The following is a 24,541-nucleotide window of genomic DNA, read 5'->3' as shown; positions in this document are numbered from 1 at the left end:
GGCCAGCGTCCTCAAGGGTATCCAGAGAAACATCGGATCGGTATGTCTGGTGGGGACTGTAAGGACTAGAAAAGTAAGGAGTGGGACATTATCAAGTGGTCTTCTGTCCATTCTGTCTTTGGGGAGGGAACTTTGGACTGCGTGATGAAGGATGGCGGGAATCAGAAAAACAGGATAACGTCTTTCAGCCCCTTTGTGCAACTAGGCGAGTTTCAGACTTCCCGCCCCGAAAAGAATTCCTGCATCAGTTGGTGTTTCCCCCTCCCCATTGTTTGGTTCAGAAAAATGAAAGCGAGGAAATAATTCTATTATAAAAAAAGGCTTCCGGGGAGGAGCTAAATTCAACCAACAAAGGATAGGGCTCAGATGAGATTGGTGGAAAAGGAACATAACTTCGGGCTGAGCGCCAATCCAGCCTCCGGCTTGTCCAGTTACTGCCATTTCTCATAATCAAATGGTCCTGGCTTATTTGAATCATTCGGCATGCCTTGATCTACCCCCATGTGGATCAAGAGTACTCCAGGGTCACAATGACTGATATTCACAGCTCTTTTTCACCAGCTATGGAATTTCTGTTGCCAGCTCAAGGAAATCCACTTTCCCCAGTCGCTTCTGCTACGAGGCAGCCAGGTGTGAAGACTGAGAGCGCTGCTCTCAACGTACTCCTCTGAGCAACGCCATTTTCAAAGCAAGGCCTACCTGCCCTCCCTACCGGATGGTTCAGGGTTTGAGTCTTTCTCGATGCTCCTCCGTGCTCAGTTTTTCTCTATCATTGGGAGAACTGTGCAGAAAATATTCTAGCGATCCTCTTCATTTCTTCTTCTGGCAGGTCAGCCGCCACCAAGCTTGGCTTGCGATGGTTCTGCCGTCGGCGAGGGGCTCCCCCTGTGGTGGTGATGCTTCCAATCTGAAACAGAAGAGCATGACTTCATGCTAGCTTCCACTAAGGACATACGTGGCACAACCTTTCCAAACCACGTGGCAAGAATGAAAAAGGAGAATTTATTCAAAGTTCCCAGTTTTCAAACTGGATTTCCAGCACTCTTATAAATGGAACAGGGTGGCAGGGAACGTCTGTGAAATGTTAGACAAATATTCATTGTATGCATCATACTGTGGGAGGAACTTGCATGTGTTCTATGTTTTTATCCCTTTGAAAGGTTAGTTGCGGCAGGACCCCGACTTCTAAGAAGGGACGGGACGCAAAGCAGATGCAAGGCCCCAGGGCAAAACCCACCACCTTGGACAGGTGGTCCACAAAGCAGCCATGGATATAGGGTTGCCAGGTCCCTCTTCGCCACTGGCAGGAGGTTTTTGGGGCGGAGCCTGAGGAGGGCAGGGTTTGGGGAGGGGAGGGACTTCACTGCCAGAGTCCAATTCCAAAGTGGCCATTTTCTCCAGGTGAACTGATCTCTATCGGCTGGAGATCAGTTGTAATAGCAGGAGATCTCCACCTAGTACTTGGAGGCTTGGAAATCAGCATAGATGCGAAAAGATATAACCAAAGTGCAAAAATTTATTAATGCTACACAATGACACAACACAAAACAACTTATAAAAACAAATATGACATACACAACATAGATATGTGAATCACCAACAAGCAGTCCAAGACCAACATATGTGGTCCAAAAGTTACACAATCCTTCAAAAGGTAAGTGTTCAATAATCCCTATAAAGGTAAGTGTACATATTCAACAATGGTTCCACGAAGGTTTCCATGAAGTGCAGATGTGGACCGATGGGGATACGGCCGTTTCGATATCTTATATTGATCTCTTCTTCAGTCCCCCAAAACAACTTATTTTCGCTTCAAATACGACTGCCAGCAATATTTTTTGTTCAACATCAATAAGTTCCTTGCAGGGATACAAAAAGACTGCTGATTTCCAAACCTCCAGGTACTAGCATAGAAGTGCCTTTTTCCTACATACCTGGAGTTTGGCAACCCTACATGGATATCGGGCCTGGATTGGCATCCTCAAACTGGGAAGGAGCAGCTGTTTGCGCAGCACAGAGGAAACCAGGGCCGCGTCAGCGCCAGCTAAACACAGATGAGGGCTTGTCTCACCTTTCACCTACCTAGCAGTGCAGCTGTCTTGTCTCTTTCTCTCTCTGAAATCTGGCGTGTTTCCATCGAAGGAAAGGCCCCTGGCTCATAGGGAACGCTTACCTCATCAGATCAAGATCGCTTTGAAACCCTGTCTTGATTTTTGGGGGATTAACACTCCCCCTCCACTTCTCTGATGCCGCCTGGTGCAATTTGGCTTTTTGCCAGTGCCCAAACCGTTGCCACCCAAGTGAACTGGCATTGAGAGGGATGCGATCTGCACCTGGACCATGGTTTGGACCTGCCGACTCAGAGGGCGTCGCCCTGCCCTGGTTTGTAGATTAGTTTATCCACAGGGCGCCCTGCAAAAAGCAGGGCTGGCTTTCGGAATACATCTTGTGTGCTGCAAGGGATCTTTCTTGCCCATCTTGCCTGGCCCTACGTGCCTCCTCCCCCAGTTCTGGTAGTGATGGGCTAGGAATGATTCTCTTTCTGTGGTCAGTTCTAGTTTCGTTTCTAACTACCCATCGGGTGCTCCCCTCCACTTACCCTCCCCTTACCCTCCCAGCAACCCTGTGAAGTAGGTCCTTCTCAGTTATTTCTAAACGCTGCCATCTTTTCTCCCATCAGTCAATTCAAAACTACAAATAACATTTCAATCCTTCCCCATCCAAGCACCCAATCTTGGTTTGCATAATGGCAGGAGAGGAACCTCAAAGGCAAGCTCTTTTGCACCGCCTGCGTGCCAGCTGCCTCCTCTGGGTTCTTTGGGCTTCAAACTCCAAGGAGCCGGTCTGCCTCGCCTGAGGCAGGTCCTGACCTTCTGCTCTCGCCTGCTCGGGGCTGCCTGGCTGAGGCTCCCCCATGCTACCACCACAGAGCCAGTGCCATCCAGGGCGACAGCTGAAACCGGAAAGCCGCAGCCAGCTAAGGCCGGTTGGGTTCTTGTGGTCTTGACCGTTGTACAGCCTGAATCAGCGGGGCCAGCAAAAGCCATGGAGCGAGAATCACAGACTCAAGGTGTTTTTTTTTTTTTTTTAAAGCTTTGTCTGCCTCTGAGAGCCAATGCTGTGATTTGCTTAGGACTTGGGGCTCAGATTCAAATCCCCACTCATAGAATCATAGAGTTGGAAGGGGTCAGACGGGCCATCTAGTCCACCCCCCTGCTCAATGCAGGATCAGCCTTAGAGCATCCCTGACAAGGGCTTGCCCTGCCTCTGCTTAAAGACTGCCAGGGAAGGGGAGCTCACCACTTTCCTAACACAATTTCCCTAACACAGACTTAACGCAATTTCTGTTGGTTTGAAGAGAGACCTGGAGTGGTTCTCTGAATGGCGATTGCCTTGCCGGGCAGGTGGATCTGGGCCAGCTGAGCTCCGTGTGGAGGGTTGGGTGTGCCTGAGCCCACCCCCGGCCTTGTGGGTTCCTCGTGATTGAATCTCCCTGCTAAGGAATCACTTGTACGTGGTGTGTCTTTGCTTGAGGGATGCTAATCTCTTTATCTTGCCCACGCCTTGCTATTTCTCCAGCGGGAGCTGGGAGCCTTCCAAACAGCAAAAGTCCAAGTCACCATCAGTTTTCCTAGGCTGTAAAATGCTGCTGTTGCCTTTTTGGAATTTCTCACCACGGAGATATATTTGTACTGTAAGCAGCAACCGGTGTGCTGCATGGCCAAGTCACCTGGTCTGTTTGGGGGTGAGAGGTCCATGGCCTTAAAAGAGCAAACGGCTGCCCCACTGGCAGGGCCAGCTCCAGGTTTTGGAGGGCTCCAGGCAGAGAGTGCCTTGCCCCCCCTCCTCTCCCCACCATCAGGCACACAGTCCCTTTCCCACCTGCATGCCTTTCACCTGCTTGCGAGTCCCTCCCTTGTCTGCTCACAAGCCCTCCTACTGAGTACGCTCATAGCTGCCCGCAGCCCTTTCCCCAGCGGCACTGGGCAGAGAGTGCGGCAGGAAGCATGGCTGGTGGAGCTCTAGCCAGTGAGTGAGCAAAGAGTGCTGGCATCAGTGGGCCCCACCCAGCAACCATGGGCCCTGGCAGCTGCCCCAGCTGAGGGTATGCCGATGCCGGCCCTGCCCAAAGGGGTTCAGCCAGTTGAAACCATCCAGAAACACGGGGCAGCCTGCTTGGATGACATTCTGCCTCAGTTTCATGGGTAGGTTCACACAGTCCTTTCTTCTCCATGCCATCCTCACAACAGCCCTGTGGGGTAGATGAGGCTGAGAGACAATCACTAGCTCCAGGCCACCCATTTAGCTTCATGGCTAAGTTGGGAATGTTCAGTCTGGAGAAGAGGAGCTTGAGGGGGGACAGGATTGCTCTCTTGAAGTATTTGAAGGGCTGTCACTCAGGGGAGGGAAGGGAGTGGTTCCTGTTGGCAGCAGAGGATAGGACTCACAAGAATGGGTTTAAATTGCGAGCGGAAAGGTACCGGCTGGATATTAGGAAAACATTTTTTACAGTAAGAGTTGTTCAACAGTGGAATCAGCTACCTAGGGAAAGGACTTGATCTTAACGGGAAGGGGGGTACGCTCTCCCATTGACATGAAGAGAGCCGTGCCAACTCCAGGCTGTCTGATAATTGGGCTAGACTCAATTCGGAAATGAATGAAATGAGGAGTTAGGTTGCTCTATTTTGTCAAAGTAATGGGATATGGATCTAAATCTTATACCTGTGGACCTCAAGCTGAAACTTATTCAGCAAAGAAATTATGTTTAGGATACACTGAACACCACAAAGCCTTTGTAGTAAAGGGCTACATAAAGTGTCTAATTGCTGGTGCTGTAACTCACATGATGCATCTCTTAAACATAGGTTTGGGGCATGTTCCAGTTATTTGGTCTTTTCGGGAAGAAGTAATTACTCATACCGATTTGGTATTAGAATATTCATTGATTTTTGAGGATGCTTATATGTCCTTTCAAACCGTTTGCCTGTCTTCTGGAGACTGACTGATGGCCAACGAAAATTGACACTCCGTGCGTTCACTGTTGCTAAGACACTCAGATTCCAGAGAGATTGGAGAGATAAATGCCCGCCTCCAGTAATCCAAGGGACTGAGGACCTCACAACCTTATAGACATTTGAACGTATCGCATACAGATGACAACAGCGCGGGGACGTATTTTAATAATATCTGGAAACTTTTACAGAGGTTTACTGTAGATATTATATATTTTTTCATTTCTTTCTGTTTGGGGGTTTGATTTATAATATTTTGTTTAAAAAATTTACAAGCCCCAGGCTGTGTGATAACTGAGCTAGGTCCGCCAGCCCTTTCCAACGTAAGGGTTCTGCGATTTCACCTCCTGCGTTCTTTTAGTCTCCATTCAGTTTCATTTCGGGCTCACAGAGATGCAACAGCTCTCAGTTCCTCTTTTCTCACACACAAGAGACTCCAGAAACCGTCGTCACCAGGAAAATATCACAGCTGCCTTGTTTCGTACTCATGACTTCAGGGTTATTAGAGTCTGTCTCTGGCTGTCTCAGTTTCACCCAAGCAAGACGTTTCCTCTTGCAAATGCTTTCATAGATTTTCCCCCCACCCGTTCGAGAGGTCAAAGACAGGAGGGAAAACAAACCTATTAAGACTGGCTGCTGCTCAGAGCAGCAGCCAAGAAGTTCAGCTACCGCAACAATATCAACTCATCCAGTGAAATCTATACCAGGTCCCTCAAGTTATGGGGATGACATAAACAACATTGACACACGGACTATTTAAAAACCCAAAACACCTGACATGAAGGAAAATTTCTGAAGACGCCAACCCCCCTTCAAAACAGGTAGTCAATAAGTACTTATAAATTAACAACCAAATTGTGTTTTGATGTATAATTTATGAGCAATGATTCCTTCGAAGGTTTAGTGCTTCCTTTTTTCTAACAGCCCTCTCGGCTCCCTTTCCCGGAGTCTTTCTGCTCATCTGATCTCTCCAGGATCAGAGGAGCAGGCCTATTCTATTAGGTGCTGTGGAACACAGGCAGATGCTGCTGCAGTTGCCTTGCTTGTGGCCTTCCTAGAGGCACCTGGTTGGCCACTGTGTGAACAGACTTCTGGACTGGATGGGCTTGGGTCTGATCCAGCAGGGCCTTTCTTATGTTCTTATGCTGTAAGCTTGTTTGTTAAACCTACACCTAAAAAATCAAGACAAGCATCAGCTTAGCATGCAGAAGGTCCCAGGTTCAATCCCCGGCATCTCCAGTTGAAAGGATCATAGAACCATAGAGTTGGAAGGGACCTCCAGGGTCATCTAGTCCAACTCCCTGCACAATGCAGGAAATTTACAACTACCTCCTCTCACACACACGCAGTGACCCCATCTCCATTCCCAGAAGATGGCAACAAAAACCCTCCAGGATCCCTGGCCAATCTGGCCTGGAGGAAAATTGCTTCCTGACCTCACCCAGAGTTGGAAGCATGGCTACGTTTCCTGTGCAGTCTCTATTTTTGAGTCACGGGTGAACAGGCAGTAGGTGATGTGAAAGACCTCTGAAACCCTGGCGAGTTGCAGCCAATTTCAGTACAACACAGATTTTGATGAACCGGTGGTCTGATTCCGTATAAGGCAGCTTCAAGCGTTCATCATCTTTTAACTCGTGCACACACACATAATCTAAAACAATATTCTGTGCAAAACCAGCCAAAGTTAAGAGCCAAGAAAATACCAGTTCTGCATATTATGCAAGTCTAAAAACACAAGAACTCCTTGCCTGGATCACGGCAACCATTGAGCTATTCTAGCATCTTGTTTCCAACAGTGGACAGCCAGATGGTTCCATGAAACTCACAAGTAGGAGGGGAAGGGAAGAGGACTTCTCTATTCTTTCCCCCCCCACCCCAGCCAAGTTCACTGCTTTAGCACAGGGCCGCTTAGGGAACCACGGCCCAAAGCCATGAACTGACCTAATTTCCTGTGTGATTTTGTACAGCTTCTTGTGTTAGTCACAGGCAGCAGCAAACAGCGATGCAGGGAACTCCCTGAACCAGTGGAAAATCCCATGTTCACGCTTGCACCCTTTCTCACAAACACATACAGAGCATTCAGTTGCACATTGCTAGGACAGGGCAGAGTGGAAGAGAGAGGACATGATGTACAAATCTGAGTCTGACGAAGGGAGTTGTAGGGGAGGGGCCATGGCTCAGTGGTAGAGAATCTGCTTGGCATGCAGAAGGTCCCAGGTTCAATCCCCGGCATCTCCAGTTAAAGGGAATAGGCAGGTAGGTGATGTGAAAGACCTCCACCTGAGACCCTGGAGAGCTGCTGCCGGTCTGAGTAGACAATACTGACTTTGATGGACCAAGGGTCTGGTTCAGTAGAAGGCAGCTTCATGTGTTCATGTGAGCTTTAGCTCTCAAAAGCTTACACTCAGAATCTCTTGCTGGTCTTGAAGGTGCTACTGGACTCAAATCTAACTGTATCTACAGATTGCGTCCTGCGTTTCTCCGGAACAGCATTTATGGGTTTTTGTTTTAATTGAGAGCATAAGTGTCTTGTTTGTGGGGATCAACTGCTGTTACTTTATAGATGCCTCACCCTGAGTTGAAAGCACGGCTACTTTCCCTGTGCAGTCTCTGTTTTTGAGCCGCGGTTGATGCTGAACACAAAGGAACTTACTATGGGAACAAGGATCGGTCCTGGCTGTGACAGAAGAAGACTCCCAGCCGATCACACAATATTAGGTGGTCCTCTTTCCTCTCCCTCTGTTTTTCACACACAAGAGCCCTGCTGTCAAGAAACAGACTCAAGCCCATCTCAGCTCAGCTGAAAAATCAGAAATGCTGTCTTGCAGGGGCCATTCTGCAGTTGCGACAAGAACACACACACTGCCACCTTATACTGAGTCAGATCGCTGGTCCACCAAGGTCAGTATTGCCTACTCTGACTGGCAGCAGCTCTCCATGGGCTCAGGCAGAGATTTTGAACATCACCTATTGCCTGGTCCTTTTAGCAGGAGATGCCAAGGATTGAACCTGGGACCTTCTGCGTAAAAGCAGAAGCTCTGCCACTGAGACATGGCCCCTCTCCATGGCTCTTCCAGGGTCTCAGGCAGAAGCCTTTCACATCACCTACTGGAGGTATCAGGGATTGAACCTGGGGCCTTCTGCATGCCAAGCAGATGCTCTACCATTAAGCCACAGCCTTTCCCCAATATATGAAGTTGCCTTATACTGAATCAGACCCTTGGTCCATCAAGGTCAAGATTGTCTACTCAGACTAGCAGTCTCAGGCAGAGGTCTTTCACATCACCTACTACCTGAGCTCTTTACTGGAGATTGAACCTGGGACCTTCTGCATGCCAAGCAGATGCTGTACCACTGAACCATGACCCCTGCCTTATACTGAGTCAGATCATTGTTCCATCAAGGTCAATATTGTCTGCTCAGACTGGCAGCAGCTCTCCAGGATCTCAGAAAGATGTTTTTCACATTACCTACCACCTGGTCCTTTTAACTAGAAAAGTCAGAATTACACGCAAAGCAGATGATTGACCACTAAGTCACAGCCCCTTCTCCTAAATTATCTCAGACTTGGTATCCAAGTTTGCCTCTTTGCCATGCTGTAGACAATTACTGTGAACTATAAACACCTCTTAATAGAAAAGTGGCACGTAAGCTGCCTTGTACCACAAGGAAAGGTGGGTCATAAATGTTTTAATAAAACAAACAAATAAAACAGATTAGTAAAAGCTTCCTTTTTAAAAGATTCTGAGGGATGCTAAATTCTGTGCCTTCTACCAAACTCCACTCTTGTGACTCACACTCCACATACCATGGAGAGCTCTTTCCCCTTTGTGGCCCATGGCAATGCTAACCATATTTACTCGGAATGAAACTGTACCGACTATATAAGAAACCAGACAGCAAGGCCCCTCGATGGATGCTCAGACGGGAAGGCTGAAATTCAGCGCTGCAAAGGTGGCAGGAAGAAAGGACGTACCTTAGTAGCAGCGGTCAGCGGAGAAGCCGAAACGCTCAGCAGCCTCATGGAAGCTTCCAGATGTTGTGGTGGAAGGAAGAAGTTGGGGACCACAACAGGTTCGGACCTGAAGTGCAGAGTTAAGGGAGCCAGCGTGGTGTCGTGGTTAAGAGCAGCGGACTCTAATCTGGAGGACCGGGTTTGATTCCCCATTCCTACACATGTAGCCAGCTGGGTGACCTTGGGCTAGTCACTGTTCACTCTGAACTCTCTCAGCCTCACCTACCTCACAAGGTACTTGTTGTGGGAGGGAAAGGGAAGGCAACTGTAAGCCACTTTGAGACTCCTTATGGTACAGAGAAATGGGGTATAAAAATCAACTCTTTTTCTCCTTCTAGCCATCTTGTTTCTAGATGGAAGAGTCCCAGACTCTTTAGCCTTTCCTTATATGAAAAGTGCTCCAGCCCCTGAATCATTTTAGTTCCTATTTTCTGTACTTCTTCCAGTTCTGCAATATCCTTTTTGAGATACAGCGACCAGAACTGCACGCAGCCCTCCAAACGAAGCCACTCCATAACTCTATACCAGGGGGATTACAATATTGGCCTTCTTGTTCTCAACCAATAATTGGGAGTTTGGAGTTTGCCCTTTTCCTCTGCTGCCACACACTGGGCCAACATTTTCATTGCGCTTTCCACTACAACCCCAAGATCTCTTTCAATCTCAATCTTGGCCAGTTCAAATCCCATCAGCGTCTCAATTGTTTTCATACTGTAAGCCACCCTGAAGACCTGCTGTCAGGCAGACAGGAGGCATATAGATTCTTCAAATGAATAAGTGATTTGCACCCCACTATTCCTACACAGTAGTTCAGGACACCACACATGGCCACCACCTCCCTACATTTTATCCTCACAACTACCTTGGGGTTGTTTAACTGGAGGAACCAAGTGCTGAGCTAGGGACCCTGGAGGTGACAAACAGGTTCTCAGCCTCTGAGTTACATTCTTCTCTTCAATTAAGTCGTTCGATGGACTTGAATGCTTGCACACTCCAGCATATAAAACTTGGTTCAATATAAAAATATCCCTTGTGTATTTTTCTACGGAATCCAACTGCAATAAAAGTCCATACTGTTGAAAAACAAACCATGCAAAGATGGTCCTTTAAGTCCTCAATGGTGGAAAGGTTCATCAGTGGCGAATTTTAAGAGTACCGCTGACCTGTCCTGGATAGGAACCTGCAGGCCCGGTACAGTTTTGATTTGAAGCCAGAAGCTGGAGGGAACAATTTTATTAACTGCAATATCCTGAGATTGCTCGGTTCTGTTTTGCAGAGGGTTAAAATTTAACTTGAGAAAGGTGGGGATGCTCTTATGTCACGTCAGGCCTCCTCCCAAAGAACACAAAAGACGCTTCATAAAAAGTGGAAGATGGAATGTACAGATGTTGCTGCTTATCTGAGCAGGGCCGTCAGCAGGTGCCAACCTGCAAATGGGCAAAGTCAAGAACTGCCCGTACACGTGCCCTTCTCTGTTGTGGCCCCCGCCTTATGGAACGGCCTGCCCAGGGAGGTCAGGAAGGCACCCTCCCTCCTGGCTTTCTGCAAAATATGCAAAACTGAATTATTCAAGAGGGTTTTTCTATGCAGGTAATAATAGGGTAGCACTGTACAAAATGGTTCACTTGGATAAACTATTAGGGATTGTGTTCTATACTCCTACGTATAGGATCCTCCTATAAAATTTTGCATTGTTTAAAGTTTTCATGTTAATATTTATGTCTCCCCTTAACCACCTTCTTTCCAAGCTAAACAGCCCTAATAGGGTAGTTGCTCTAGTCCAGTATCCTGTCTCACACAGTGGCCAACCAGTTCCTCTGGAGGGTCAACAACAGAGCAGAGAGGCCGAGGCCTTCCCCTGATGTTGCCTCATGGCACTGGGATTCAGAGGTTGACTGTCTCTGAACATGGAGGTTCCCTTCAGTCACCATGGCTAGTAGTCACCGACAGACCTCTACCCCATGAATCTGTCTAATCCCTTTTTAAAGCCATCTATACCTGCGGCCATCGCTTCATCCTCTGGCAGCGAATCCCACATTTTAATCACTTTACACACACAAGGACTCCAGAGAGGTTCGGTCTACCCCTACTGGCCCCAAATGGAGCCACCCGCATGACACATCCCCATTAGGATTGGCCCGCGAGAGGTTTTGCTTGGTTCATGAAATAAAAAAGGATACAGCGCCACTTTTGGTGGCAGAGGCTCATCTGAGTCCTCAGGCGGATCTCGGTCACCCTCATCAGAGCAGCTACTCGGCTGCTGTGCAGGTTCTGACAAACCAGGGGAACACCGGTGCTCCTCCTCATTGGTATCAGCTCCGTCCTCATCTAGAGGGTCAGCACCAAAAGCCCCACTTCCCTCTTCTGTCTCGGGAGCGACGGCGTCACCCGCAGCAAAGTCTTCGCCACCCAATAAAGCAGCAGGTTCCAAACTTGTCTTTCCTGCCTGGATTTCCAGGGTTCCTTTCTGAATAGTCTCTTCTTCTTCTTCCACAAGCCTGTTGTTAGTGGGATCTAAGGCCTGCATCGATGGGAACGGGTCTTTGGGGCTGCCTTCGAGGTTTTGTCTCCTCCCGTATTCGTCACCTCCCTCTTCTCCGGAGGGGCCAGTGCCGGATCTAGCGGTGCTGGGTATGCTCAGGGAGTCCTCCTGGGTTATGCCAGACAAGAAGCCACTTCCATCCTGCACCCCGGTGAGTAAAGGCTCTGCAAAGCCATGCAGCCAGCCGGCTTCCCTTATTTTGATTGCTTCTTGGTCAGGATCTGGCTCCCCTTCGGAGATGAGGCTCGACCAGGGGCTGGTTCTGTCTGTCACGGTGGTGATTTCGTTTAACGTTCGTGGCTCCACAACGTCCTCTTCGTAGTCGTCCTCACTCTGGGACTCAGAAACCTCTTCCACTCTGGGGCTAGGTACTGTGTCTAAAAGGGGGTCGCTTTGGGAGCTGGCTTGACCGAGGAATTCATACAGCATGCCCCGTCCACAGGAGGCCTTTTCCAGAAGGGAAAACGGCTCTTCATCTGCACGGCCGCTTGAGGCTTCTTTCCTCGGGAGGTCTTTGCGCTCCTCCGAAGTCCTGGCTGCTCCCTCTCGCTGGTCCGGAAGGGCACTGAAACGTGAAGAGAGCGCTTCAGGAGTATCTGAAGATTCGGTGCCATTTTTCGTTCTATCGTTCTGCAGGCCTGATGCGGAAAGAAGAAAGCAAAAAGGGATTTCGGTACCCACGCACGGATCAATTATACTACCCATGTCTGTGTGTCACCAGAGTGCGAAGAACTGTGTCTGCGTATGTAAGAACATAAGAAAGGCCATATGGATCAGACCAAGGCCCATCAAGTCCAGCAGTCTGCCCACACAGTGGCCAACCAGGTGCCTCTAGGAAGCCCACAAACAAGACAGCTGCAGCAGCACCATCCTGCCTGTGTTCCACGGCACCCAATATAATAGGCCTGCTCCTCTGATCCTGGAGAGAACAGGTAAGCTTCATGACTAGTATCCATTTTGCCTAGTAGGGGAGGTGAGGCCCCCCTCCCTGGCAGTCTTCAAGCAGCAGTGGACAAACACTTGTCAGGGATGCTCCAGGCTGATCCTGCACTGAACAGGGGGTTGAACTAGATGGCCTAGATGATATGATAACCATCTTCAAGTACTTGAAGGGCGGTCATATAGAGGATGGTGCTGAGTTGTTTTCGGTTGCCCCAGAAGGTCAGACCAGAACCAACGGGTTGCAATTAAATCAAAAGAGTTTCCGTCTAGACATTAAGAAGAATTTTCTAACAATTAGAGCAGTTCCTCAGTGGAACAGGCTTCCTCAGGAGTTGATGAGCTCTCCTTCTCTGGAGGTTTTGAATCAGAGGCTAGATGGCCATCTGTCAGCAATGCCGATTCTATGCCCTTAGGCAGATCATGAGAGGGTGGGTATCTTGGCCATCTTCTGGGCATGGAGTAGGGGTCACTGGGTGTGTGTGGGGGGGAAGGTAGTTGTGAGTTTCCTGCATTGTGCAGGGGGTTGGGCTAGATGACCCTGGTGGTCCCTTCCAACTCTATGATTCTATGACCAGCTGCCTCTAGGAAGCCCACCAGTAGGATGAGTGCAAGAGCATCCTCTCGCCTGTGCTCCCCCAGCAAGTGATACTAAGAGGCATCATTCTGCCTCTGGTACCAGAGGGTGTAGATGGAGTCAAGCAGTGGGTAAAAAATGGTGTTGGAGGCTGCCGTGCCCCCAAATCCACTCCCTGCGGTCACCACCTGGCTTCATTGCAGGTGAGCAGGTGGGCAGTGTAATGTTTAGAGCATCGACCAAAGATCCGGGAGACCTGCATTCAAATCCCTCCTCTTGCATGATGGGCAGCTTAAATCCAACAAACTCTTTACGGGAACTAGGCTCAGAGAGGAAGAAAAAAGAAAGTGACGTTGCAGTGAAAAGGGAACGAAAGACAAACGTCAGACGTTCACTCGAGAAGGGGAAGCTCAAAGACCGGTTGCCAAGGATGTTACAAAGCAACACCAAACCACATCACAGTTTATTTACTGAGTGAGAAGGGCTGTTTAAGTTTAGGTGAAGTCTCATTTCCACTGGGCGTCAGCCAGCTGGCTGGGATTCAGCTGGAAGCAGGCCCAAAAGGATGATGGGGAAAAGCAAAGGCTTGAAGGGAGATGCTTAAGAACATAAGAAAAGCCCTGCTGGATCAGACCGAGGCCCATCAAATCCAGCAGTCCGTTCACACAGTGGCCAACCAGGTGCCTCCAGGAAGCCCACAAGCAAGACAACTGCAGCAGCACCATCCGGCTTGTGTTCCACAGCACCTAATATAACAGGCATGCTCCTCTGATCCTGAAGAGAATGGGTATGCATCATGACTAGTATCCATTTTGACCAATAGCTATGGATAGCCCTCTCTTCCATGAACAGGTCCACTCCCCTTATAAAGTCCTCCAAGTTGGCAGCCATCTCTACATCCTGGGGCAGGGAGTTCCATAATTTAACTATGCTTGGGGGCACTGATGGGGTTTTCTACGGATTTTTTATCATTGTTACTTTATTTACATTGTAAGGAAAGGTAGACAATGTTTTTTAAAAATTAAATAAATAAAACAGGATGGGGCACGAAGAAGTGGGAAGGGCCATTCCAAGCAGACCTTTTTCCCAACGTGAAGATGACTCTGTATTGGAAACAGCTGATATGTAAAGTATCTCTGAGTTTGGAGAAGACGACAGGACTAAAAAAACAAAACAAAAAACCCAAACCACAACACAATGTGAATGGAAGAGACAAAAAACGCGGAAAAGGCAGAGAAACAGACACAAAGAGTTTGAGAAACAAGGTGGTGGAAACACAGTATGTTTCAGGTTTGGTCCGTTCTCCAGCCCCATATTTTTTAATTCCTGTCTTAATCCTCTTTTTGGGGCCAGTGTATCTTATTTATTTAGAAAGCTGTATTTGTCTGCCACCTCTCCAGACCTGCTTGAGGGAACTAACAACTAAAACAATAAAAACAAATCACTAAAAATAAGGTAAATGGGGGATGTGACAAGCAGAACGGGGAACAGGAAGTGCCATGGACTTACACTTCCTGTTCCCCAGAAGCACCGCTGGCTCGTGCTTCCTGTTCCCTGGAAGCACCGCTGGCTCGCACTTCCTGTATCCCCGGAAGTGCCGCTGGCTTGCGCTTCCTGTTCCCCACAATTCTCTGGCTCTCATGTGACACTGCCCTTGTTCCTCCTCCCTGTCCATGAGTTCTCAGCCCACTGCTCTTCATCCCACCCCAGAGAGTTTTTCCCTGCACAAGCTCATCTGCCACTGTCCCTCAAGACCTCCTTCACCCAGCACTTCCTTTAAGCCATCCACCATGCCTTCACTCTCTGCCTGGAGGGGCCTGCCTCACCCCTCTCCTCCAAATCCGTCCGGCTTAATGGCTTTCAGAAGAGGCATCTTCCCACCCCCTCCTCAAAGGGTTTGCATCTTACCATTAATCAGATGGCTGACTTGAGACACCAGATGGCTGGACTTCTCCAACAGATGCCTCCCTTCGGGATCTGCCATCCTGGAGGCAGCGCTTAGGTATCTGCCACTGAGCCCGTCCGTGTTTCTGTCTGGAGGGCCCGCGTCAGGGAAGGCCCTGGTTAGCTTTTGACTGAAGTACCTCTTGATGTCATCCAGCTCGCTCAGGTTTTTTCTGGAAGGAGGAAAATCAAGGGTCTTAAGGAAGTGGGAGAAACAGGTAAGTCTTTTGCCCAGCAAGGCTTCTGCTCGACCGTGGGACATCTGATGATTGGCTCTGCAAGTTTTTCAAAATGTTACTTTGGCAGCAGCTGCCAACACAGCACAAAAATCTTCACAATGTGGCTGGAGGGAAACTGTGGCAGCCATTTTGCAGCCGCCTCCGCCTCCTGCAGCATCCAATTTGTGGCTGCACCCACCGTGCTGTGTCAGAATCCCAAAGTTGCCCACAGGCTCAAAAAGGTCGGGAACCTCCGGCCTACTGCTTAAATAACTTTTTATCCAACCTACCAATGTGCAGAAACTGGTGTCCGAAACACATGTTTTACCTGAGAAAAAAAGAGGAGGGAGAAACCCCTGATAATAGCAGTAGAACTAGAAGTAGTAGTAGAAGAAGCAGAGTTGGTTTTTATATGCCAACTTACTTTACCACTTAAGGGAGACTCAAATCGGCTTACAATCGCCGTCCCTTCCCCTCCCCACAGCAGATACCCTGTGAGGTATGCTGGTCATTGACTGTAATAAAATTTCTATTCTATTCTATTCCTGTGAGGTAGGTGGGGCTGAGAGAGCTGTGACTAGCCCAAGTTCACTCAGCTGGCTTCATGTGTAGGAGTGGGGAAACCAACCCGGTTCACCCGATTAGCCTCCGCCGCTCATGTGGAGGAGTGGGGAATCGAACCCGGTTCTCCAGATCAGAGTCCACCGCTCCAAATCACCACTCTTAACCACTTCTCCTTGCTGTAGGTGTACAGAAAAGGTGCATGAAAAAAGGCGCACAGCACCAGAGGTTGCAAGATGTTTACATAACAATGTCAAATGCCTATCTGAATTTATGACTTTATTGTTCAACACTACTTGTATGCCGCAAAGGATAATTTATTCAACTTGGATAATAGCTACAAACCCCAATGTTACAGTCCGAAGAGAGATATCGAAACGGGACATTCACCGGCATACTGTCACTGTTATGGCTTTGTGTTATATTATCAACACTTCTGTTTCTGCTCATTATATGTGCACTGCAATACATGTCTCACATTTTCTTTGAACTTTCGTTACAACTATTTTGCATGCTCTTGCAGTAGCTACAATTTGTTTTACCTGAGAGCCCGAAGAAGCGAAGTGCGTGAGGACTGGGACAGGGAATCCAGCCTTCCGGCTCGGTGTGCGTTCCCTTCCGCCTGCTGCAAAGACTCGTGGAACCGGCGGATGTTTTTCACGTGTTCTTCGTGACGAGGCAGGGAGAAAACAGAGGATCCGGTTCTGCTGAGAAAGGGACATCGTTAACTATTCTCAGGTCTGGGCATCAGCTTCCTGCCCTCTCGCTTAAAGGCCCATGACATCCTCTTCTCTTTCTCTGAAGAGTCAAAGGCTATATGTGCAAAACTACAGCCCTGTGATCTAGATTAGGTAATACAGAAAGCACAAAACCTGAAGGGTTTCCGACTCGAAATCACTAATGTGGCTTAAAGACCCCACTCCATCTATAGGTGTGTGTTGAGCTGAAAGAAAAAAACATGTCTGAAGTACATGAATCAGCCTCAATCAGACCATTGGTCCATCAAGGTCAGTACTGTCTACTCACATAGACAGTGGTTCTCCAGGATCTCAGGCAGAGGTCTTTCACATCACTTCCTACCTGATCCTTAACTGGAAACGCTGGGGATTGAACCTGGAACCTTCTGCATGCCAAGCCGAGGCTCTGCCACTAGGCCATGGCCCCTCCCAAATATATAAGTGAATGCATGAAGCTGAATTAGACCCTTGGTCCATCAAAGATAGTATTGTCTACTCAGACTGGCAGCAGCTGTCTAGGGTCTCAGGTGGAGGTCTTTCCCATCACCTAAAACCTGGTCCGTTTAACTGGAGATGTCGAGGATTGAACCTGGGAACTTCTGCATGACAAACAGATGCTCTACCACTGAGTCACAGCCCCTCCCCTGAAAGGGTGTGTTAGAAGGTGGTTCTATTTTCATCAATCTGCAATGCTTTTGTGAACATATGAAGCTGCAGTATACTGAATCAGATCTTTGGTCCATCAAGGTCAATACTGCCTACACAGACTAGCGGCAGCTCTCCAGGGTCTCAGGAGAAGCTCTTTCACATCACTTACTACCTGGTCCTTTTAATTGGAGATGCTGGGGAATGCACCTGGGACCTTCTGCATGCCAAGCAGATGCTCTACCACTGAGCCACAGTGGACAAGAATATGATTTGGAGGGATGCCCAATAAGCTATCAAGGGATTTATACTCTCTCACTTCCTGTCCACTCAATGGATCCTGTTGGACTATTTTCTATTTCTCCGCAGATGTCTTCCTGGTGCCCAGGAAAAAGGTCCTGCAAACCACCTGTCCAGTTATGGTAAACTGGGACTGTTAATCTGTGGGAATTAGGTGGGAGTCTTATTAAACTGTTTGTGAAATCTTATTCTAATCCTCTACGGTGCTTTGGCTCTTAAAAGTGTTGTAACTTGCTCTGACTTGGAGTGTTGTAACAAATCCAAGAATAGTGCTGCACACTGTATTCCCCGCATTCAAAGCAGCTTTAGTAAAAGCAGAGGAGTTTTGATAGAATAGTTCGGGGAGTCTTGGGGGTCTCTTAAATTTTAGCCTGAACAACAGAATCGAAAAGTCTGTAAGAGAATGTGTCTTTCAGGTGACAGAGAGAATTTTGCTAGCTCTTGTTCATTAGTCTTAGACTGTAACAATAAAGATGCCTGCTAGCTCCTGGATGCTCAGAACCTGCCCCCTTCCCCCCAGGGGCAGCATTTCCAGCCTTGTTAAGCCAGCTGAGGCAAGCGGAGCCAAGAGGGGGCTCTTTTGGCACGCCTTCGGCCCGGAGGGAACAACATTGGTCTCTCTTTCATGCCATTCCCACTGCAAGTTTCTGGCCCTATAAATCATAAGGCGGACTCCCTCGACACCTGCGTTTAGGAACAACAGAAACTCTTGCCAGGTATCTTGTGAATTTCTGAGTTTGGCTTGTTGGCACACATGGCGTTGGCACCCTATAGCCCAGAAGTGCAGGACATCCACAGAGAAGAACAGCGAGGCCCCCACAACTGTCAGAAACTGAGGCACCCACTCACTGATGCCCCCTTCAGGTGCCCTGTTTGAAGTGAGAAATTATGCTGCTGACCATGGATGGTGTTGCTCTCAAAAATCTTTCCCCACTATTTGTGTGAGTGTTATGTGCTGTCAAGTGGCTTCCGACTCATGGTTATCCTATAAATCAATGACCTCCAAAACGTCCTATCGTTAACAGCCTTGCTCAGGTCTTGCAAATTGAGGGCGGTGGGTTCCTCTATTGCGAGGGTGTCAAACGTAAGGCCTGAGGGCTAGATCTAGCCCCTTGAGAGCTCTTATCTGGCTCACGAGCCAGCTGAGGCAGCCACTACCACCTCACTCTTCATCTGGGCTGGCGAGGCATGGCTCAGGAAGAAGAAGAAGGAGGAAAAGAGTTGGCTTTTATATGCTGACTTTCTCTACCACTTAAGGAAGAATCAAACCAGTTTACAATCGCCATCCCTTCCCCTCCCCACAACAGACACCCTGTGAAGTAGGTGGGGTTGAGAGAGCTCTAAGAGAGCTGTGACTAGCGCAAGGTCACCCAGTTGGCTTCATATGTAGGAGTGAGAAAACCAACCCGGTTCACCAGATTAGCATCCGCTGCTCATGTGGAGGAGAGGGGAATCAAACCTGGTTCTCCGGATCAGAGTCCGCTGCTCCAAACTACTGCTCTTAACCACTATACCATGCTGGCTCTCCAAGTGACATTTATGTCATATCCAGCCTGTGCAACAATTGAGTTCGATACCCCTGCTCTGTTGAGTCAATCCATGTCATGTTGCCTACTTAGCTGTTGCAGATTTCCTGTTCCCAAATAACAGATATCAGGATGGCCTTGCTGGGTTTTTGTGTGTGTGTGTGGGGGTGAGATTAACCATGTTGTGTACATGGGGTAAGGGTTCTGCCACCTGAGGTCTTGTCGGAAAAACAATTCATCACAATTTTCACTAATTCCAACATTCCTTAACAGAATCACATTCCACATAGTACTCACACTAGCAATTAATGCAGTGGCAGAAGGAGAGAAAAGAGAATCCCATTTCTCCAGCAGCAAATTATTTGCAGTACAAGCAATGGGGAAAATGCGATAGCGCCACAGCGGAAGATACTCTCGCTGAGAAATGACCGGATCTTGTAGGAAAGGGGTAATGGTTATTGTGCAAAAGCCCCCGTCCCACTCCCTCTGCCATTGCTTGGCAAGACCAAATGTCCCCCATTTCCCCCCTACCTCTCATGATCGGTGGCCTCAGTGTCCTTTGATGAAGGGTTAAAGAGTTCTTCGCTGCCTCTTGTGGAAAAGGTGGGGAACGCGGCACACAAGTCCCTCACATGGAACGCAAAGGGGCTCGTTGCTGGGATCTGCAACAGAGAAACTGTAAGACATCTGAGAGGGAGGGCATCTTGGCCATCTTCTGGGAATGAAGTAGGGGTCACTGGGGGTGAGGGGGGGAAAGTAGTTGTGAATTTCCTGCATTGTGCAGGGGGTTGGACTAGATGACCTTGGTGGTCCCAACTCTATGATTCTATTTCTGAGTGGAAACTGCAGAGAGTTCTACTTGCATTGATCACAAAGTAAACAGAGGCTGGATCTAGAAGGTGGCATTGTGGGACAGCTGTCAGGGTCCTGCAGCCACAAGGAGCCCGTGGAGATATGGCCTTGGCTCGGTGGCAGAGCATCCGCTTGGCAAACAGAAGATCACAGGTTCAATCCCCGGCATCTCCGGTTAAAAGGATTAGATAACAGATCATGTGAAATACCTCTCCTGAGCCCCTGGAGAGCTGCTGCCAGTTTGAGTAGACAAGACTAACTTTGATAAACCAAAAGGTCTGACTCACTGCATGGCAGCTTTGTGCGAGGTCGCCTGAGGAAACAGCCTCCAAAAAGCACACAAACACATGAAGCTGCCTTATACTGAATCAGACACTTGGTCCATCAACGTTGGTCATGTTTATGCAGACAGGCAGTGGTTCTCCAGGGTCTCAGGTGGAGGTCTTTCACATCACCTACTTGCCTGGTCCCTTTAATTGGAGATGCTGGGGATTGAACCTGAGACCTTCTGCATGCAATGCAGATGCTGTACCACTGAGCCACAAAGTTGCCTGATGCTGACTGGTATGAGTGAAACAACGTATTTTGCTGAACTGAGGCCTGCTTGTGGATTAGGGAAGGTTCCAAGTTAACACCATCCTTAATACCAATTCAAAGAGAAGTTCAGCAACGCCCAAAAGACGGTGGAAAATTACCATCATTAAACTTCAGCCCAATGAAAGATTTCATCTAGCCTCAGAATTTGCCCATCCTTCCTGAAAAATCAATCACTAAAAACAGCCACAGGAAATTTGAGCGGTTCACAGGGAGTGAGTTTGGTGATGCTTCAAAGAGAGAGGCCAAATGGTTGAAAGGGTGAGAAAGGGAATACTCTCATTATGTCGATCACATGGAAATCCCGAAAGCAGGAAAAATAAATGCTTCTGAAATGCCTTTGTCCATCTGAAATTAGGACACCTTTGGGAACAAGAAGACAATGTAATCCTGAGGGGCTGCAGCTCATGCAGGGCCAGCCTCAGCTTGGAAAAGGGCCGGGAGAGATCTGTCTGAGCCACTGCTAGTCAGAGAAGACAATGTGGAGCTGGTGTAAGTGAGCTGATGCAGTATAGGACAGCTTTTTACATTCATACTTGAGCTCACAAAAAAAAAAAGAGAGAGAGAGAGCAAATGGGAACTTTTGATAATTGTAACCCCACCCCGCACACTGCATTTAATATGGAATATTCATACATATGGAAGAAGAAATAGATCTTCTAACGTGGAATTTTCAGAAGAAATAGATCTTCTAATGTGGAATTTTCACCTTGTCAGACAAGAGACCAGGGTCCAAATCAAGAAAACCAGGAAAGACACATACTGCAGATCCTGGGGCCTTCATCCTGCTTCTTGCCTGCCGTTCTTCTTTGAGATGAAGGATACTTTCAAGGGGGGAAACGGCTACTTTGAGCTGCCCTTGGCACTGTCCGCTGAAATCCGTGATGTTGTACCAGCCGCAAACTAACTGGAAGCCCGAGAGGAGGGGGGAGAGATCGACAGATGCAAAGCCTATCACTCGCTCGACGTCTGCAGAGAAAACGGAACAGCACATCTGCACGTCAGCTAGAAAATGTTAGTGTTAGTTAAAATTCACACCCAAGTAGACTGGCACAGTAGAAGAAGAGTTGTTTTTTATACCCTGCTTTTCTCTACCAAAAGGAGTCTCAAGGTGGCTTACAGTCCCCTTCCCTTACCCTCCTCACAACAGGCCCCTTGTGAGGTAGGTGAGGCTTAGAGCCAGTGTGGTATAGTGGTTAGGAGTGGTGGACTCTAATCTGAAGAACTGGGTTCGATTCCCCACACCTCTACATGATGCCTGCTGGGTGACCTTGGGCTAGTCGCCATTCTCTCCGAACGCTCTCAGCCCGACCTACCTTACAAGGTGTTTGTTGTGGGGGGCAGGAAGGTAACTGTGAGCTGGTTTGAGACTCCTTTAAAAAGTAGAGTAAATTGGTATAAGAACCAACTCTTCTGCTTCTGAGAGAACTGTGACTAGCTCAAGGCTCTCCAACTCTACGATTCTATGAACTTACCTTCAGTCACCTGACCTGGATAGCCCCAGGCTAGCCTGAGCTCGTCAGAACTCAGAAGCTAAGCAGGGTTGGCCCTGGTTAGAACTTGGATGGGCGACTTCACAAAAACACCAGGGTCGTGATGTGGAGGCAGCCAATGGCAAACCACCTCCAAACGTCTCTTGCCTTGAAAACCCTACGGAGGTTGCCATAAGTCAGCTGTGACTTGACGATGCGCACGCACACACCTTCAGTCACATAGTGAAGACCTCTGTGCTGTGGTGGCAGCTGCTGCAGAAGCAATGTTTTTTTTTAAAAAAAAAATCCGCACAGCCAATCAAATCTCCAGCAGCCAATGAGAAGCCTTGTTGGGAAAAAGACCCACCTCTTCCTGCCCACATTTGAAAAACACTTGGCAGGCAACAAAAATGGTGTTGATGGGCACCAGGCATCAGGCTGGGGACCCCCGGTGTCGACTTGGGGAGAGCAGGGGAATAAGTTGAAATAATAACTAAATAAACTGACTGCAAAGATTCCAGGAAAATTAAACCTCGTTAGAAGGAGCTGACCAACTGTAACTCATGTCATCTTATACAATCCAGCCCACCAATGTACCACAATCATAAAGTAGGTGTGTTACTGGCAGATAGAGGGCAGGCCAAACACCTCTGCGCATAAGTGAGCCAGATCATGTGCTAGAAGGGGAGGCCACCCCCTTCCCCTCTCCAATCCCACAGCTATTCATCGCCCCACGCGAATATTGCATACTTCTAGATACTCAGCTAGACTTGAGCACAGTAGCCCTTTAGAGGCCCACAAGGTTTTTGGGTTTTTAAGCTTTCAAGTGTCAAAGCTCCCGTTGTCAGATACCTGACAAAAAGTATCTGACAAAGGGAGTTTTGACTCTCAAAAGCTCACACCCTGAAAATCTGGTTGGTCTCCAAGATTACCACACCTAAAAAAGGATATTACAGAGCTTGAGAAGGTGCAGAAAAGAGCAACCAAAATGATTAAGCGACTAGAGCAACTGTCCTATGGGGAGCGGTTAGGACACTCAGGGCTGTTTAGCTTGGAAAGAAGGCGGCTAAGGGGAGACATGATAGAGGTCTATAAAATTATGCATGGTTTGGAGAGAGTGGACAGGGAGAAGTTTTTCTCCCTCTCTCATAATACTAGAACATGGGGTCATCTGCTAAAGCTGGAGAGCGAGAGATTCAAAACAGATAAAAGGAAATATTTTTTCACACAATGCATAGTTAAATTGTGCAACTCCCTGCCCCAGGATGTGGTTATGGCTGCCAGCTTGGAGGGCTTTAAGAGGGGAGTGGACATATTCATGGAGGAGAGGGGTATTCATGGTTATTAGTTAGAATGGATACTGGTCATGCTGCATACCTATTCTCTCTAGTATCAGAGGAGCATGCCTATTATTTTGGGTGCGGTGGAACACAGGCAGGATGGTGCTGCTGCACTCGTCTTGTTTGTGGCTTCCTAAAGGCACCTGGTTGGCCACTGTGTGAACAGACTGCTGGACTTGACGGGCCTTGGTCTGATCCAGCAGGGCCTTTCTTATGTTCTTATGTTCTATGTTCTTATGCTGCTGGACTCAAATCTAGCTCTTCTCCTGCAGACCGACATGGCTGCTCTCTGAACAATCTCACTGGATACTCAGTAATCCTTACAACAATCCTATAAATGTAGGCCTGTGTCATTATTCCTAGGAAGCCTAGGTGGTGTAGGGGTTAAATTAGGCACTGGGAGACCCAGGTTCCAACCCTGTCCCCAAGCTCACTGGGTTACTTTGAGCCAATCTTCTGTCTCCAACCCATCGCGCAGGGTTCTCGTGAGGATAACAGGGAGGAGGGAACTGCCTTAAGGCCCTTGGAAGAAGGGCGGGGCAATCTGTTGAGATTATTTCTTGGATTCCTCTCCGTAGAACTGCTTGAGGCAATTTACAGGCTTAAACACACGAAAGGACGATTAAAGCAGCAATGACGATTAAGAGCAATTTAAAACAATCCACTGCAGCATTAAAAAAAAGGAAAAGAAAAAAGAACTGGCACCAAACAGAATGCAGAAGAGCAGCTAAGGGTCGATGTTGATTTTTAAAAAAAATTGGCATTGGGCCTGCCGGCGGTTGGCAAGATGGGCGGCACTGTCTAAAGAGAATACCTGCTCTATGCCATACTTTGAAGACTAGAGTTTGCTGCGGGTCCAAGAGAAGTTCGTTGGAGAGCCTGGGAGGGAGAAAAAAAAAACAAAATAAGAGAGAAGGATCATGCCAGGCGAACAGGACACAACATCAGTGACGTTCCAACAATGCGTAGCTCGGCACAAGCCAAGCTGGCTCTCGGCGCAATGGCGGGCATGCTGGAAATGGCTGCTGTCATCTCAGAGGAACCGGCACTTGCTTGCCAAGTGGAGCCAGAGGGTTGATTTAACTCCCGTTATTTGAAGAGAGTTACAAAGGTTCACATTAACAACAGCTGGCTTTGACAGCGTGAGGATCCTTGGCAAAGATTAAGGCAGGGCTATTTAGCGGCTGAGGGATGTGGAATGGTGTGGTATAGCCCTGTCAGATCTCAGAAGCTAAGCAGGGTCAGTGCTTGAAAGGGGGGGCCACCA

General features: G+C 48.3%; 1 protein-coding gene across 1 annotated transcript in view; it reads right to left on the bottom strand.

Annotated features, from left to right (window-relative positions):
- Positions 1-769: 769 nt before the first annotated feature.
- The window catches only part of C2CD3 (C2 domain containing 3 centriole elongation regulator), a 61,754-nt gene continuing 37,982 nt past the window's right edge, over positions 770-24,541 (bottom strand). The window contains exons 26-33 of the mRNA XM_056858827.1: positions 24,089-24,153; positions 21,226-21,431; positions 19,548-19,678; positions 16,351-16,512; positions 14,982-15,202; positions 11,208-12,207; positions 8,989-9,094; positions 770-907 (exon numbers count right to left, since the gene is read on the bottom strand). Coding sequence (XP_056714805.1) covers positions 770-907; positions 8,989-9,094; positions 11,208-12,207; positions 14,982-15,202; positions 16,351-16,512; positions 19,548-19,678; positions 21,226-21,431; positions 24,089-24,153 — 2,029 coding nt within the window. The remainder of the gene's footprint in view (positions 908-8,988; positions 9,095-11,207; positions 12,208-14,981; positions 15,203-16,350; positions 16,513-19,547; positions 19,679-21,225; positions 21,432-24,088; positions 24,154-24,541) is intronic.

This window comes from Euleptes europaea, chromosome 12, assembly GCF_029931775.1.
Source record: "Euleptes europaea isolate rEulEur1 chromosome 12, rEulEur1.hap1, whole genome shotgun sequence".
NCBI lineage: Eukaryota > Metazoa > Chordata > Lepidosauria > Squamata > Sphaerodactylidae > Euleptes > Euleptes europaea.
This window is presented reverse-complemented; position numbering and strand designations above follow the sequence as displayed.